Raw genomic sequence first — 15,058 nt, forward strand, 5'->3', positions numbered from 1 at the left:
TGAGTGATTTCATCAGTGAATATGATGAGTACAAAAAGTACTGTAACCCCAGCAAGTTGGTCATCTCGTTTCGAAACAAAAAAACAGCAAAACATGGTACGGAATTGCAATGCTTTGCACCGTATGGTTCAGTTAACATTATAGAGCCGTTTTTTTTAGGTCTACTCTGCCAAAGATGTTTTATTTTGTTTAGATACCGGTGTCGATTTAGTGCTGATAAAGTTCAGTTTTGCCAGAGCGCTCTACCAAGTGCCGTTGTAATTATTGCCCTATAAAGAATCAACCATAAATGTTCATTAACTTCCAGGGCTGGCAGAGGAGGATGAAGGTGTTACTTACTACATCCGGTACTGTCCCGAGGATGAGAGCTACATGGAAGGTATGGACTGCAGCAGCCAAGGAGACTGCAAACATGGTCACGAGCGGGCCTGTATTATGCAGCCAAGTGAAGGTCACACCGAGTGCCAGGAGCCAGTTGAAGGGTGGACTGAAGAGGGCGAGGCAGAGGTGAGAGAGGAGGAGTGGGCTGAAGATGAAGAAGAAGAAGAAGACGAAGAAAGTGCAACCAAGGAAGAGTGGAGAGAAGAGGAGGAAGGCATGAGAGAGGCCTGGAGGGAAGGAGATGAAGAAGGTGGCGAGGAATGGCGCGAGGAGAACGCAGCCAGGCAAGAGCACTGGGCCGTTGGTAGTGAGAGGCACAGAGTGGAGGAGTGGGCTGAGGGTGAGGGGGAGGTACGCTGTGAGGTGGTGGAGCAAGATCCAGACGAACAGATATACAATGGACGACCAGAACCAATCCTGGACCATAACCATCACAATCTCCACCAGCAACAACCTGCCATGCAGGACGCCTCACACACGTGTCCGCCTGAGGAGGATGACGAGGACGATGCAGAAAGCGAGGAGTATTGCCCAAATGAGGAAGGAGATGAGGAAGGAGATGAACATGAGACACATGAACGGGCCTATAGTGGAGACTACTATGCCCCAGAGGACAATGGCAACTCTATGCACGTCTCTCCCTTCCGAGGCCGGAAGGTGTTAGTGGTTGAGAGGGAGACGGGCGAGGAAGCGGAGGAGGACATTGACCAAATAGTTGCTGAGATCAAGATGAGTATGAGCATGGGGAGCCTGAGTAGTGGCACTGATCAAAGTCCAGAAGAACTGGCGCAGGACCCACCCACAGGTGACTACATTCACGCCAAGCCCAACACAACCACCTACCCGCTAGCTCACCATCGCCATGACAGCCGACCCAAGTCCCTCAACCTGCCTTCTGTGCATCATAACAACCCAGACCTCCAGAGGGGCCTCAAGATCCAACCACATTCCCCAGAAGATCAACAGAGATGGCAACAGGAGCAGGTGAGCTGGGAGCCTTTTTGCTTAATCGTAGCAACAGCCTCCTTCTGGGTGGGTTCATCACATCAGTTACAAATAAGATGGCAGTCTGCAGGATTTAACTGAATTTGAAGGAGAAGCTAGGGCTGCTTATTCACCTTGAAGCACAAGCACCCTTGCACATTGCTGGCAATCGTGTTTTTCAATGCACCAAAGCTCCAAAGCATTTTTCTGTACACTTTTTTTTAGTACACTTTGATATTGTAGTATTTCAAATATTGAGGCAGGCATACAACATTTTGGAAGTTATCAACAAAAGCCACACTGCAATCCATATATGCGCAGTAGTTGTGCTGAAATGATATCCATAATTCATCTTCTGGATGGCTGCCTGGTACGCTTGCTTTGGAATATAATATAAAAAAAATGTGGCCAGGGGCGAGGCTGTGAGTTACACGGGAAATGAGAAATATTTCCCTGGAAAACAGGTATGTTCTTCTCCTTCTGCATATTCTTTGATTTGTCCCTGTTTTCGTGCCCTGCACAATAAATACACATACAAAGCACATTCATATACAAGGAAACAAATAAACCGCACAGATGCTCCCTCACGCTAATTCAGAGAACCTTTAATGTTGTTAAAATTCGCATCTGCTCTATCATGTTAACTGTGTGGTGCTCATTTGTAGTCACGCAATTTAGCAACAGTGCATAGTTATTACTGGTCCGTTGAATAATATTATATTTTGTCTATATCAATTCTGGGGGAAAAAAAAGGTCTTCAAGGGTGCAAACAATGTAGGTACTGTGTATGGTTCTGAGTTCCAACACAAAACATGAACGTGAAGACTTTCTAATCTAGGTCAATGTTTTCACAAATATTTCTTTAGATGGTTGCCTTAATTATGCAAATAGTGAAAATATCACTGATGGAAGTGTGACAACACAGAATTTTGTTACATATACCGTTTTGTGGCACGGCATGGATTTTAGCATCACATCCCACAAATATCATTAACGGCTGTTTGCAGAACACAGTGAATACTAATCAGGTCTTTAGGGTACTAATGTCGTACAGTATATGCACTGATTAATTTCAGATCCATTGGCTTGACAGCGTTGCCTGTTCCGTTTGAATGTCACATTTCCACTTTTCATCTCTGCCCTCCCAGTGAGGAGCAGTTTTATTGGCAAGCTGCTTCATTTCTGTCAGTAATGGTCGAATGTTAATAAGCAGTAGTGCACGGCGAGATAGATGTATCCCGGGGAGAAGAGTTAATCCTCTCCCTGTGTGATTTTGTGCTGGCAGACCTGCTTACAACCATCTATTAGCTGGGAGCTGAGAGAAAATACTAGATTGAATGAAGGGCAAATGAAAAACATCATAGTCATGACTCACTTTTTTGAAATCCTACCAAGTTGGGATCTGTTCAAAATATAGCTGTCGATTTTTTCTGTATCTCCTCAATAGCTTCCTTGCAACTGTCCTGTTCGAGTGTCTTGTTCACACGTGTTTTTGTTGACCTGTCAGGTGAACAATGGTGCTGAGGAGCCCAGAAAACAGCAGCGCTCTGACCTGAATGTTCCCCTGGAGAACAACAACGTACCAGATGTAAGATTTGAACCCTGCTGATGTATTCTGTAACTCCTGTGCCCAAATCTTCAAGTCCACTTAAAACTGCTGTTTTGATGTCTGTGACCGTGACTGCATAAATGAATCATTTTGGATTTATACCTCAGCACGACCTCTGCTTATACTTTGATGGATTTCCCCTAAGTGAGCGACGTGTCTGAAAGCCGTATTTCAGTGAAGAGACGCAGGTGTATTCTGAACATTTATATTTAAAGGCTGTAAGAATGAGCTGAATAGTAATCATGTCACAACTCACAGCCAGAAAACATTTCTCCTTCTTTCTTTATAGTATATACCGTATTTTCCGCACTGTAAGGCGCACCTAAAAACCTCCAAAAGCCGACAGTGCGCCTTATAATCAGGTGCGCCTTATATATGGACCAATAGTGACCCACTACAGCAGGCGTGTCCAAAGTCCGGCCCGCGGGCCAAATGTATATATCTTATATATGGACAAAGTTTTAAAATGGGCCATTCATTGAAGGTGCCCTTTATAATCCGGTGTGCCTTATATATGGACAACGTTTTAAATTGGGCCATTCATTGAAGGTGCGCCTTATAATCCGGTGCGGTTTATAGTGCAGAAAATACGGTATGTTCATCTGGCTTCCACAGAAATGTCTTTGCTAACTCGACTTACTCTTAAGTTGTATTGCAACATAACACTATTATGTTTTTGTTTTCCAGACGACCAAAAAAGTTGCGTCGTTCCCCAGCTTTGTTGACGGTAAGTTCATCTCTTTGTGCATCTGCTCTATGTTGACCTCAAAGCCAAGCAATGGCGTAGGGAGCCACTGAGCTCCACCTCCCGTCTATCCTAGTTGAGCTACTTGTGTGCACTTTCCCTGCCTGCTGACAGATGTTAGATCAAATGATGAGTGAGGGGCTTAGCTGCCTGTCTGCTTCCTGGGATTGTGACAGCAACATGTCCCAGAGTGGCTGGCTTGTCCACATTTGCATATCACAGGCAGATTCATCTCAACCTAGGTTTCCTAACACATCACACTCTCCCCATCTCATTGCTCACACAATCTGTTATTGTTCTATCGCCGCGGTGCTTGGCTCTTTGACCAAACCCACACCACAAACCCTGTCAGACGGCCCTCCTATTGGCTTCCCATTAAGACTCTTCCTTTCTTCCTGGCGTAGTCCCAGGACCCTGCGAGCCAGAAGATCTGATTGATGGAATCATCTTTGCTGCTAACTACCTGGGCTCCACTCAGCTGCTATCTGAAAGGAACCCTTCCAAAAACATCCGCATGATGCAAGCTCAGGAGGCAGTAAGCAGGGTTAAGGTACTGAAAGACCAGATGAATATTATATTGGTCATGTGAGGAACGAGGACATTTGATATCGTATGGTATGCTTCAGTTAGATGATGTCAAACACACATTTTCATTGCTGAATTATCAGAAGAGCAATTCAGGCAACAAAGTAAGGCTACCAAATTGGACGACTTGCTCCGACCCAGTAAACAGGGATTTTTTTTTTTTTTTTCAAAATTTACACAAAAAATGGGTAAACTCAAGCAATGATTTGGACACTTGTGTATTGTGTGTGCTGTACAGGAAGGCATGCCTCTATTTTGTTAATTGTGATTTTTTTTTTCACAAAAGCATTGACAAGACTTGACTTTGTTCCATTAAATTTGTTTTGAACATGAAAGGAAAATTGCCAATGACAGGCAGAGGAGTAATGGCAAAGCTTTCCTCATTTTAGATAACGTGGGGGAAGGCCTAAGTCAACAAAATAGTCGTTAATTAAGAACACAAAAAAAAAAACATTCCCTCTCACATTCACACTGCCGCAAACTCATTTTGAATCCTGATGTTACCATCTTATACCAAGTACATTTTATTTTCAAATGAAACCATCGAAACCATCAGACTAAATCTAAAATATTATCTTATATTATAATGTAAAAGAACAAGCTCACTATTCATTTGTATTGTATATGCTGTCTCTGGGTTCCATCTTAATAAGAAAGCCTAGTATTTACTTACACTATTGTGAAGGTGACAAAATAACCCATTTTGTATTGTCTGGAGGAAATCAAGGCCCACATGGCGCTGAATCTCTTGAATGTAAATGAAAAGAAAACAACTAAACAGCAACAATTATATTGATAGTGTTTGGTCCCAGTGGCCGTTGTACATTCCACTCTGTTGATTTGGGCCTAATCTAGAGCCAACAGTCTCGAAGTGGGGCATTAAATTGGACAGTGATTTTAAATTGGACTGGCAAGTCGGTTCTGTTTTAAATGTAGCTTTTTTTTCATTGTTTCTTCTCCTTTCTCAACAGCACTTAGAAACTAACCCATGCCTTTGTTACATAGTAAATGTGCTCTCACTTGTATAAATACTGAATTACTATGATGCACTTTATTTTGGAATCAGCCTGCCCTCCTTCGAGCCTCTTCAATTGTTCCAAAATGCTGCTGCTCACCTCCTAGTATATACGTACCTGCAATTCTACCTGCAGTGGCTTCCTGTACACCTTACTGTCCATAACAAGATTATTATGTTCTTTTTCAAATCTTTAAATAGTCTTGCCTCAGCTTTCATCGCAAATTTTAAGAGTTGAGGATGAAGCAATATCCAAGTCAACAAGATAGTCTCTAGTTGAAAGCTATACTGCATGGCACACTTTACGCTCTATTTTCATGACGAGTGCATGTCGCTCCCAATGAGCGGTGTCAATCTGCGCGGAGGTCGGTTCATCCGAGTATTCACAAGCATATTTAAAAAAAAAAAAAGACCATTGTGAGCCTGAATAGAGCCAAACCACTCACTGCCAGTCAATGGAGACATCGCAGAAAAGGACATGGCAATTCGTGCATGACTGTTGCATAGTGACCGCTTTTAGCCAGTGTGGCAACAGACAAACTGTCCACAGACCTTCTATCTATTTATCTATCCCCACCACCGCTGATCGTTTGTGCCATCTCGCCACCAAAGCTGTGGGATGTTTTAAAAACTATAATAATGATAATTATTCATTCATAGTAATAGTGCATTCAATTAACTGATTTTCTACAATGATTGTCATAATCATGTCATAATTCCTCTGAGCGGATCAAATTCACCAAAATTGCATTAGACCAGTTGCATCAGGATTTATACATGGTCCAGGTAGGCGTGACTTCAGACCAACTTATTGCCACCAGATCGTTATTTTGCCGGGCGTATCTTCAAGGACACACCCGGTCAATGGAATGAATTCCCAAATGCGTATTGAGTACCGTATTTTCCGCACTATAAGGCGCACCTAAAAACCTCAAATTTTCTCAAAAGCCGACAGTGCGCCTTATAATCCGGTGCGCCTTATAAATGGACCAATATGGATTTGTGGATGAGGACTTTATTAAAGTAAGCTTTACGTGTTTATTTTGTGTGTTGTGTGATATTAACGTTTGAGCAACGTTGAGTTATTGATATATTGTTATTGTTTTCACTATTTCGAGTGTTACTATATTGTGATTGCATTAACGTTTGAGCAACAGTGAGTTATTTATTCTATGCGCTTTATAATCCGGTGCGCCTTATATATGGACAAAGTTTTAAAATGGGCCATTCATTGAAGGTGCGCCTTATAATCCGGTGCGCCTTATAGTGCGGAAAATACGGTATTGTCAAAGGGAAAGGTGATGCAACACAGTGGTAAATATGCCCCTGTTCCAACTTCTCTAAAGCAAATTCAAAATGAATTTAAAATGAATCACTTTTGAAAGTCTTTGTAGTGTATTCGGTTGAACACGGATTGAAGAGGATTCGCAAATCATTCTAATTTCCGTTTTAACCCAATTTCATTGGGACTGCCGTTTGTATTTTCAACAAGCATACTTTTTATTATGCTGATCCATAAAAATCACTCAACTTTATGTACATGTGCCACACTAAGCTTAAAGAAATAAATCAAGAGTAAATTGTAGCAAAGCCTTTGAAGGTTATTTATGCAGCTCTTTTCTTCTTGGTACTGAGCGAATATTTCTGCGGCTTTATCCTCACTTACTCTTTCCTGCTGTCTGTCTCCTTCCTGCTTAGCTTTCCCAAAGCACAGAAGCTGTGGAAAGAGCAAATTGTGGAGGAGAAAACTTCACCCCCACCCCCCACCACGCACACACAATAAAAAAGAAAAAAAAAGAAAGGCTTTTTGGATGGTCCAGTTCAATTCTAACCTTGCAGTTAATTTTTTGAACAAGCTTTAAAGCATCTCATTGAACTTCTCCTACCTGACTTTATGTGTTCCTCTCTCTGTTTTATTGTTTTATTAATTCATATTGGAAGGTGGTACTGGCAACCATTAATTTAACAATACAACCTTTAACAGAGACTCTATTATTATTTTTATTTATAACTGCATTCAGACATACAATTTATTTTTGTTTGTATGCGTTATTAAATGCTCATTATGGTATGGCATGGTTATCGCTGATATCTCTGATAATAAAAGGACTGTGCTTACCCGATTTCCAGGCATGCAGGCAGTCAGACAGACAGACAGACACACACACACACGCACACACACACACACAGTCCAGGACACACGCATGCATTCACATGCACTCACATAACTTGAGAAAGGCAATAGCACAGCTGTTTTTTGGTTTGGGGCTCTGTTGTCTTACCCTTTATTTACCTCCTTTATTTCCTTTCCTCCTGTTTTTGTGCTCCCTTATCCGCTGATCTTGTGTCATCCAAACTCCTGCCTGGCCACCCGCCTGCCAGAGGGTACAGAAGGCTGCCAAAATCAAGAAAAAAGCGGTGTGTAATAAATGCAGCAAAAAGAAAGCATCTCACCTATTCTTTTCTTCTCTTCTTTTTTGCTTGGGGGGCATCAGTCTCTAATCAGTATGTTTTCTATGGTAATTTATTTCTTATTTAATCAAATATTTTTCCTTCTTTTTCTCATTTGAAACTGCACAGTATGCATGCTTTTAAATAACCAATCATGTTTCTTTGGCTGATGTTTGAATTCCAAAGAGGTGTAAATAAATGTACGTATCACCTAATATTACATCTTACATTTACATATTGGTGTGATTTTAAAATTTGATTTATAGAAGTTTTATTTGAGCCAGTAGAAAACCACACATCAGCGACTAGAAAAACAACAACAGTTAAATGGCAAATCATTTCCAAATATAACATAATTATAGAGGAAACCATTTAGAAATAATCATTTAAAAAAAATCAACTCCACTTGGAGCAATGTGACCTTATTAGATGCTTTAGGTGTTTTAGAATTTCATCCATCATGCATATTGTTAGTCTTGAGAGCGAAGGTTAAGAGGATGTTGGAGGCCATCGTAACTGACGCTGTGCAAGGTGGGCGAGTTGCGGAGCTCAACTACCATTTCATTTACAGGCTTTCAAATGTCTCTTTAACGTGAATTGTTTTTTGTTCTGTGAAACCTCTGCATAAATAAAATAATACTGTATTGGTCAAATTGAATTTTGTGTAGTCTACTTGATATTTTCTTGCTAGGACAGCTTGCTTCCTTATTTATTGTATTTATTTATTCATTTGTTTATTTACAGTTGTGATTAACTGACGCACAGCTAAGTGTTTACATATTTTATTTTTCCAGAGCCAAGATGGAGACGCTCAAACCCTCACTGAAGTTGATTTATTCATCTCCACTCAAAGGATCAAGGTCCTCAATGCAGACTCACAAGTGAGTATGTTTCGCCAAGTCCTTTTTTTCCACCTCGAGAAGGAACACTGTGTACTCACAAACAAGTGGAGGTTGCATTGTAGCTTCTCTTGAAATCCCACTGCAGATTTTATGACGTGATAGAGGATTAGAGCAGATTTCATAATACCCAAAATGCTTGACACACATCTGTGCATAGAGGATGACTCAACACGTACTATGCCAGCGATTTGCTTGCGGCTCTAGTTTAGCACATGAACATTTATTCCTTTATGCACTTAATTTTTTTTCCTTATGTTGGCTCATTTACCTTGAGCAACTTTTTTTTTTATATCCTTTTTAGTGTTAAAAAGGGCATTTCAGTATGACTTGTTAAAAGTACAAAATGAAGGTGGATGATTCATTAGTCCCCTGTCAACCATCATCCCCGTGTATCAGGGTTCGCGCGTGTGTGTGTAAGCTTCGTGTGCTGCAATGTAGTGTCTACCCAGTCATCCCAATGTGTATTATCCTAGCGTCATAAAATAAAACAGTTTTAAATGTGTCTCAAAGCGGCTTAAATGGGCTTTCTGACACTTAACCATAATGAGAACAATTCCAAAATGGAATGTAAAAACAATTCTAATTAGACTATCTATTCAACCACTACACACTACGACTAATCAAGTGATGAGCTAAACTGCAAATGCAAAATGGAATGATACAAGTAGTAAGTGGGGGTTTAAAAATATTGACTTATCTTCATCATGGTAGCCTTTATGAAAGCATTATTATTTATCAAAGCATTATGTACTAAATTGAGAGGGTGGGATGAGTTGCATATGTAGCTTTTTGGATCAACACAGACTCTGATCAATGTTTACTGCATATTATAGAAATTATTTTCTTAACAAATTAGTGTGCATTAAGTTTAAATACAGTCGCACTATGGTGTGAAATCTTTCATTATTGTTGTGTTAATGTGTCTGTAGGAAACAATGATGGACAACGCATTGCGCACCATTTCCTACATCGCTGATATTGGAAACATTGTGGTACTAATGGCGAGACGTCGAATGTCGCGTACAGCTTCTCAAGATTGCATCGAAACCACACCCGGGGCACCTGAGACAAAAAAGCAGTACAAAATGATATGCCACGTCTTTGAGTCTGAGGATGTAAGTTTCTTTAATGATGATGTTATTTTTTCCTTGCTTGTTATGTCTGAAGAGTAGCATTTGTAATTTCCATGGTAATGCCACATACCCACCTACGTACATTAGAGATCTGTATGAGGGTCAATAATGTGTTTTACCAATTTGGGAATTTGCAAAATAGGAATATCTATTACAACTGTTCAAATACACACATGAAATAATATTTATTATACATAAACTAATATCAAATTTATATATTTTTTATTTATTCATATAGAGGAATTGGCTCTGGCTAGCTAAAATGACTATGGCCTTAGAAAATGCGAACAAGACTCCTCCCTTGAGTTATTTTCAGCTATGATCTCATATTTTATTTATATATTATTTATTTATTTGATCACCTTGCTAAATTGACTCATAGTTTTTGAAAAGCCTATAAAACTGATACAAAATGTTTTTTTTAATACAATTCTACTTAGCAAAACATTAATATTCCAATTACAGAAATGAGAACTTTTGCTTTTTATGTAATAATTGCTATAATCAGTTACACCAAATTAGATGGAGATATGCATTGAAAAATGCAACGAAATTAAAAGCAAACTTCTTTCTGCCTGGGATGTCACCACAATGACTAACATCTTTAAACGTGAAACCTGAATGGCTGACTGGTGACCTTATTTACGATATTTTATTGTGTTTTTGTACACAGGCTCAGCTCATCGCCCAGTCCATCGGCCAGGCTTTCAGTGTTGCTTATCAGGAATTCTTGAGAGCAAATGGAATCAACCCAGAGGACCTTAGTCAAAAGGAGTACAGTGACATCATCAACACACAGGAGATGTACAATGATGATCTCATTCACTTTTCCAATTCTGAAAACTGCAAAGAGGTGAGTAAGGTTAATTTCTAAAAAAAAAAAAGAAAATGCTACTCTAATTCTTATCCTGACTATCATTTAAGTGTTTGTGAAACAGACACAATCAGAGACTCACCGTAATGTTGCACGTGTTGGTTCATTAAATGCAGATAATCCAGTGAAATCCGCTCAAAACGTGTCAATTTGTGCCTTTTTTCATTTGCTCCATGGCACTTGATGTTGCCATAAATATTACTAGAGGCTTTTGGAGGATTACGAGCTGTGATACATTTTCTGCTCTATATGAGCAGAGAGACTTTGCAAACACTTGTATATCGGTGTATGTGACTTTTGGTTTGAAGCCACCAGCATTATGGGCAAGTAATCAAGCCTCCTGGACAATTTGCGTGATTTAAATGCAACTTCTGATGTAAGACCGTTGTGACCATTGAACTTGAATGGCCGCATAATTTGGGTTTTTGGCAATCTTCATACTGAGCCGGAGAGCTCCATGCACTTTCTCTTTGTACTTGAAAAAGAAGTGTTTTTTTAAAATACAGTACCGCATTTTCCGTACTATAAGGCGCACCTAAAAACTTCCAATTTTCTCAAAAGCCGACAGTGCGCCTTATAATCCGGTGCGCCTTATATATGGACCAATATGGATTCGTGGATGAGGACTAATTTATTAAAGTAAGTTTATTTTGTGTGTTGTGTGATATTAACGTTTGAGCAACGTTGAGTTATTGATATATTGTTATTGTTTTCACTATTTCGAGTGTTACTATATTGTGATTGCATTAACGTTTGAGCAACGTTGAGTTATTTATTCTATGCGCTTTATAATCCGGAGCGCCTTATACTATACGGACAAAGTTTTAAAATGGGCCATTCATTGAAGGTGCGCCTTATAGTGTGGAAAATACGGTACTTAGTTTAAAGTAGTGGATGCACATAGAATATATTGTAAAAACATTTTTTGAACAGCCAGGTGGCATTGCTATCAGCAGAAAGCTAAGACGTGCCCCTTGAATTCAACAAAATTGGTCAAATTGGTTATCAGCCAACACATATTGGTCGATCTGTAATAAGTATACGGACTGCTGTCTGAGCAGGACTTTGACCTCTCCTCTGCTCCCACAAACACAGCTGCAGCTGGAGAAGAGCAAAGGTGAGATCCTCGGTGTGGTGATTGTGGAGTCCGGCTGGGGCTCCATCCTGCCTACTGTCATTTTAGCCAACATGATGAACGGCGGTCCTGCGGCACGCTCGGGCAAGCTCAGCATCGGAGACCAGATCATGTCCATCAACAACACCAGCCTGGTTGGGCTGCCACTCGCTACCTGTCAGGGAATCATCAAGGTACAAGGATAAGATACTCAAATGGAACCGAGAGTCTGTTTTTCCAAACATTTCAATGTATGTCTTTGTTTATTTGTGTGTGCTAAAGGGCTTAAAGAATCAGGTTCAGGTGAAAATGAACATAGTCAGCTGCCCTCCTGTTACCACTGTCCTCATCAAGAGACCTGACCTCAAGTACCAGCTGGGATTCAGTGTGCAGAATGGAATTGTAGGTGGCAGCGACAGCTCAAGTTTGTTTTAGCTTTCTTTTACCCGTCTCAACTTTGTCAGCCAATATTATGCCTGCATATAAATGTCTTTTCAAGAAATCCCATAATCTTTGGAAAGATCAATTCAATGTAAACTAAGCCTTTACTAGCCTGTAAACAAATTCCCAGATGGCCAAATCTTTTCTTTACAATATGTTGTCTTTCCCCCCACTAGTCTAAAAACGGCATTCTCGTTAATATTGCGCTTGTGGAATATGTTAAGGAGCAATATTCACCCTATTTTATCCATCCTACCATTTTCCCACTTGCTGTCGACTGAAAATGACATCGTAGTCGCTAGATGTCAGGTTACAACCAATCACGACTCACCGGTTTTCTGAAGCTGAGCCATGATGCGCATAGTAACGGTGATTAAGATGGATAAAAACGAGTGGATTGTGGATTTAATTCATATTCCACAAATGAAACATGAATCAGAAAACTGTGTTTTGACTTGTTGGGCTGTGCAGAACATATTACAAAGAACATTTTTGGGTAGACAGAGTATAATATGAGGATCTTTTTTCTGTGCGTCGCTCTGTCTTTAGATTTGCAGTCTAATGCGGGGAGGCATCGCAGAGCGAGGAGGGGTCCGGGTGGGCCACAGGATCATTGAGATCAATGGGCAGAGTGTTGTGGCCACAGCGCATGAGAAGATTGTCCAGGCACTCTCAAACTCTGTTGGAGAGGTGACAGTGCGCACACACACTCACACACACACAAACACACACAGTACACACCTGATTTTTTTCTTTGTTGGTTGACTTTTAGATTCACATGAAGACTATGCCTGCAGCCATGTTCCGACTCCTCACAGGCCAGGAGACGCCGATGTACTTATAAAGTGATGAACAGACTGCTTGTCTATAAAATCATGGACAAAATCAAATATTGATTATTTTTTCCCATCTTGTCTTCATTGTATGACACTTGCAACAGCCATTTTGTTTTTTCGATTCCCATCTGAAGAGATTGTGTGAATGTTTTTTTTTTTCTCCATTTATTGGTCTTGTCTGTAATCTTGTTTCCCTTCAATGAGATGAAAATACTTATTGGTACTGAGTGAAGGCCTCACGTTGGTTTTATATTCTTACACAGGATGCAATATGTTCAACTGTTCCTAATGATTATGTAAATGTTTTTCATTGATTTTTTATAAACAGTCTATGCAAAAGGTACTCATAAAAAAAAAAAAAAAAAAAGGAATCTACTGTTAGAGTCGTTACCAGAGCTCTGAGGAACTGTGATGTCATTTTCAATGGTCAGCAGTGGCAAAATGGCCACCTCCTGAGATGGATAACAAAAACAGTGGATTATGTCACCTAATGAGTTTTTCACGAACGGAATATTAATCATAATACTGTCGTTACACTAGTGAGGCTTTTTTGTTTACTTCCCTTTTAAGGAAAAGATCTGAGGGCACAATGAAGTAGGAAAAGATCTACATGGTTGAAAGGCACATCCAAACAGCAGATCTCATCGGAGAGGCTCTTCTGACATCTGGAAAGAAATTCAAGCAGAAGCTTTCCAAAAACTCACGTTAGTTTGGAGGAGCCCAATAAATTGAAGAATTGCCAAGCTGCCATCAAATAAGTGGTCTTGTGATTAAATGTACCTTGACCTGTTAAGATGTTTTAGGTTGAAAAATCTTTTGATTTCAGCAAACACTAATACTCCAACAGTTGATGAGTTGAAAATGAAGCTGCGTTCCATTTGCATAGACCATTGATAAAAATCAGAAAAACATGTATACATCTTGTATAGATTTCATTTCCAGCTTGTTATTTATTGCCCAGATTAATGCTCTGTTAAAAGTGTGACAGCAAATGTGTGAGGAGTTTTAATGTAAATAGTTTTGGGAGACACAAGACAAGTATGGCAAGAACACCAGATGATTGTCAGGTCAGTTTAAGCAGAGATGTTTGTGTTGGAAATAATTTTCATTTAAATATGTTATGTTAATATAATATACATGTGAATGAAACTACCCAGGGTGAAATTCCATATAGTGTATTTGGTTGAACAGTATGGCAATACAGTTCACACTCAAAGCTGAAGACTTTTCTATAGCTCATGTAGAAACACATACATTTAAATAACAATAACAAAACCAGCAAGATCCATCAATTATGCTTTTGATATTAGTTACTGGTATGGAAAAAATGGTTTCTTCTGTCTGCATCCTGTCGAGTGTGTTGATCTTTGGTGTTCCTGACTGAAACTCATGTAAACGATGAGTGGATTGTGAATGTAATGTGTTGTGTGAGCTGCCCCATTGCCATACCAAGTATTAGAATGTCTGTACATAAAAAGAAACGTGTCTAGTATTGTGCTTATCATCTAAAGAGAAAACAGTGAAACGCCACGGTTTAATCACTGCAAACATCATCCCCCACTTGAACGTTGGCTTTGGATCCTGGGAGTGAAAGACCAAACTGAATGACACTGTGACAGTAAAAGCCTTACAACAGAGTAACGCTTTTAACATTGCACTGTATTCCGTTCAACCACATGAACATTATTGCTGTGCATGCCTCGTAATGTATGTAGTATCATGTCATTGTGGCAGGATAATAAAATCAGCTAAACTTGGCTGCTTGCGTGGGACTGGGTCATATATTGTGAGTGGAGTTTGTTTGCACTTTCTCTGACTTTCTCCCACATTGAATTGAAATTGAGTGGGAGTTGTTTGGCACATCTGCCTCGATATCAAATGGTTCTGGGTTCAAATCTCAGCTTTTGATTTTCTTTTTTCAACAAACAGTATAATAAACTCAGGTACTGTATTTCATGAATTTAATTCAATGACTGCAATCGTGTTCT

General features: G+C 39.8%; 1 protein-coding gene across 4 annotated transcripts in view; it reads left to right on the forward strand.

Annotated features, from left to right (window-relative positions):
• Positions 1-14,828, forward strand: part of apba2b (amyloid beta (A4) precursor protein-binding, family A, member 2b) — a 28,804-nt gene extending 13,976 nt beyond the window's left edge. For 2 of the 4 annotated variants that reach the window (XM_037247233.1, XM_037247234.1), the window contains exons 3-14: positions 308-1,365; positions 2,873-2,953; positions 3,662-3,701; positions 4,124-4,269; positions 7,702-7,737; positions 8,565-8,651; positions 9,602-9,787; positions 10,479-10,658; positions 11,775-11,987; positions 12,076-12,195; positions 12,784-12,924; positions 13,007-14,828. In XM_037247233.1, coding sequence (XP_037103128.1) covers positions 308-1,365; positions 2,873-2,953; positions 3,662-3,701; positions 4,124-4,269; positions 7,702-7,737; positions 8,565-8,651; positions 9,602-9,787; positions 10,479-10,658; positions 11,775-11,987; positions 12,076-12,195; positions 12,784-12,924; positions 13,007-13,078 — 2,360 coding nt within the window. In that variant the 3' untranslated portion in view covers positions 13,079-14,828. The remainder of the gene's footprint in view (positions 1-307; positions 1,366-2,872; positions 2,954-3,661; positions 3,702-4,123; positions 4,270-7,701; positions 7,738-8,564; positions 8,652-9,601; positions 9,788-10,478; positions 10,659-11,774; positions 11,988-12,075; positions 12,196-12,783; positions 12,925-13,006) is intronic. The other 2 variants (XM_037247237.1, XM_037247235.1) reach the window with 2 other exon arrangements.
• Positions 14,829-15,058: the final 230 nt, after the last annotated feature.

This window comes from Syngnathus acus, chromosome 3 (genome assembly GCF_901709675.1).
Source record: "Syngnathus acus chromosome 3, fSynAcu1.2, whole genome shotgun sequence".
Taxonomy (NCBI): Eukaryota; Metazoa; Chordata; class Actinopteri; order Syngnathiformes; family Syngnathidae; genus Syngnathus; species Syngnathus acus.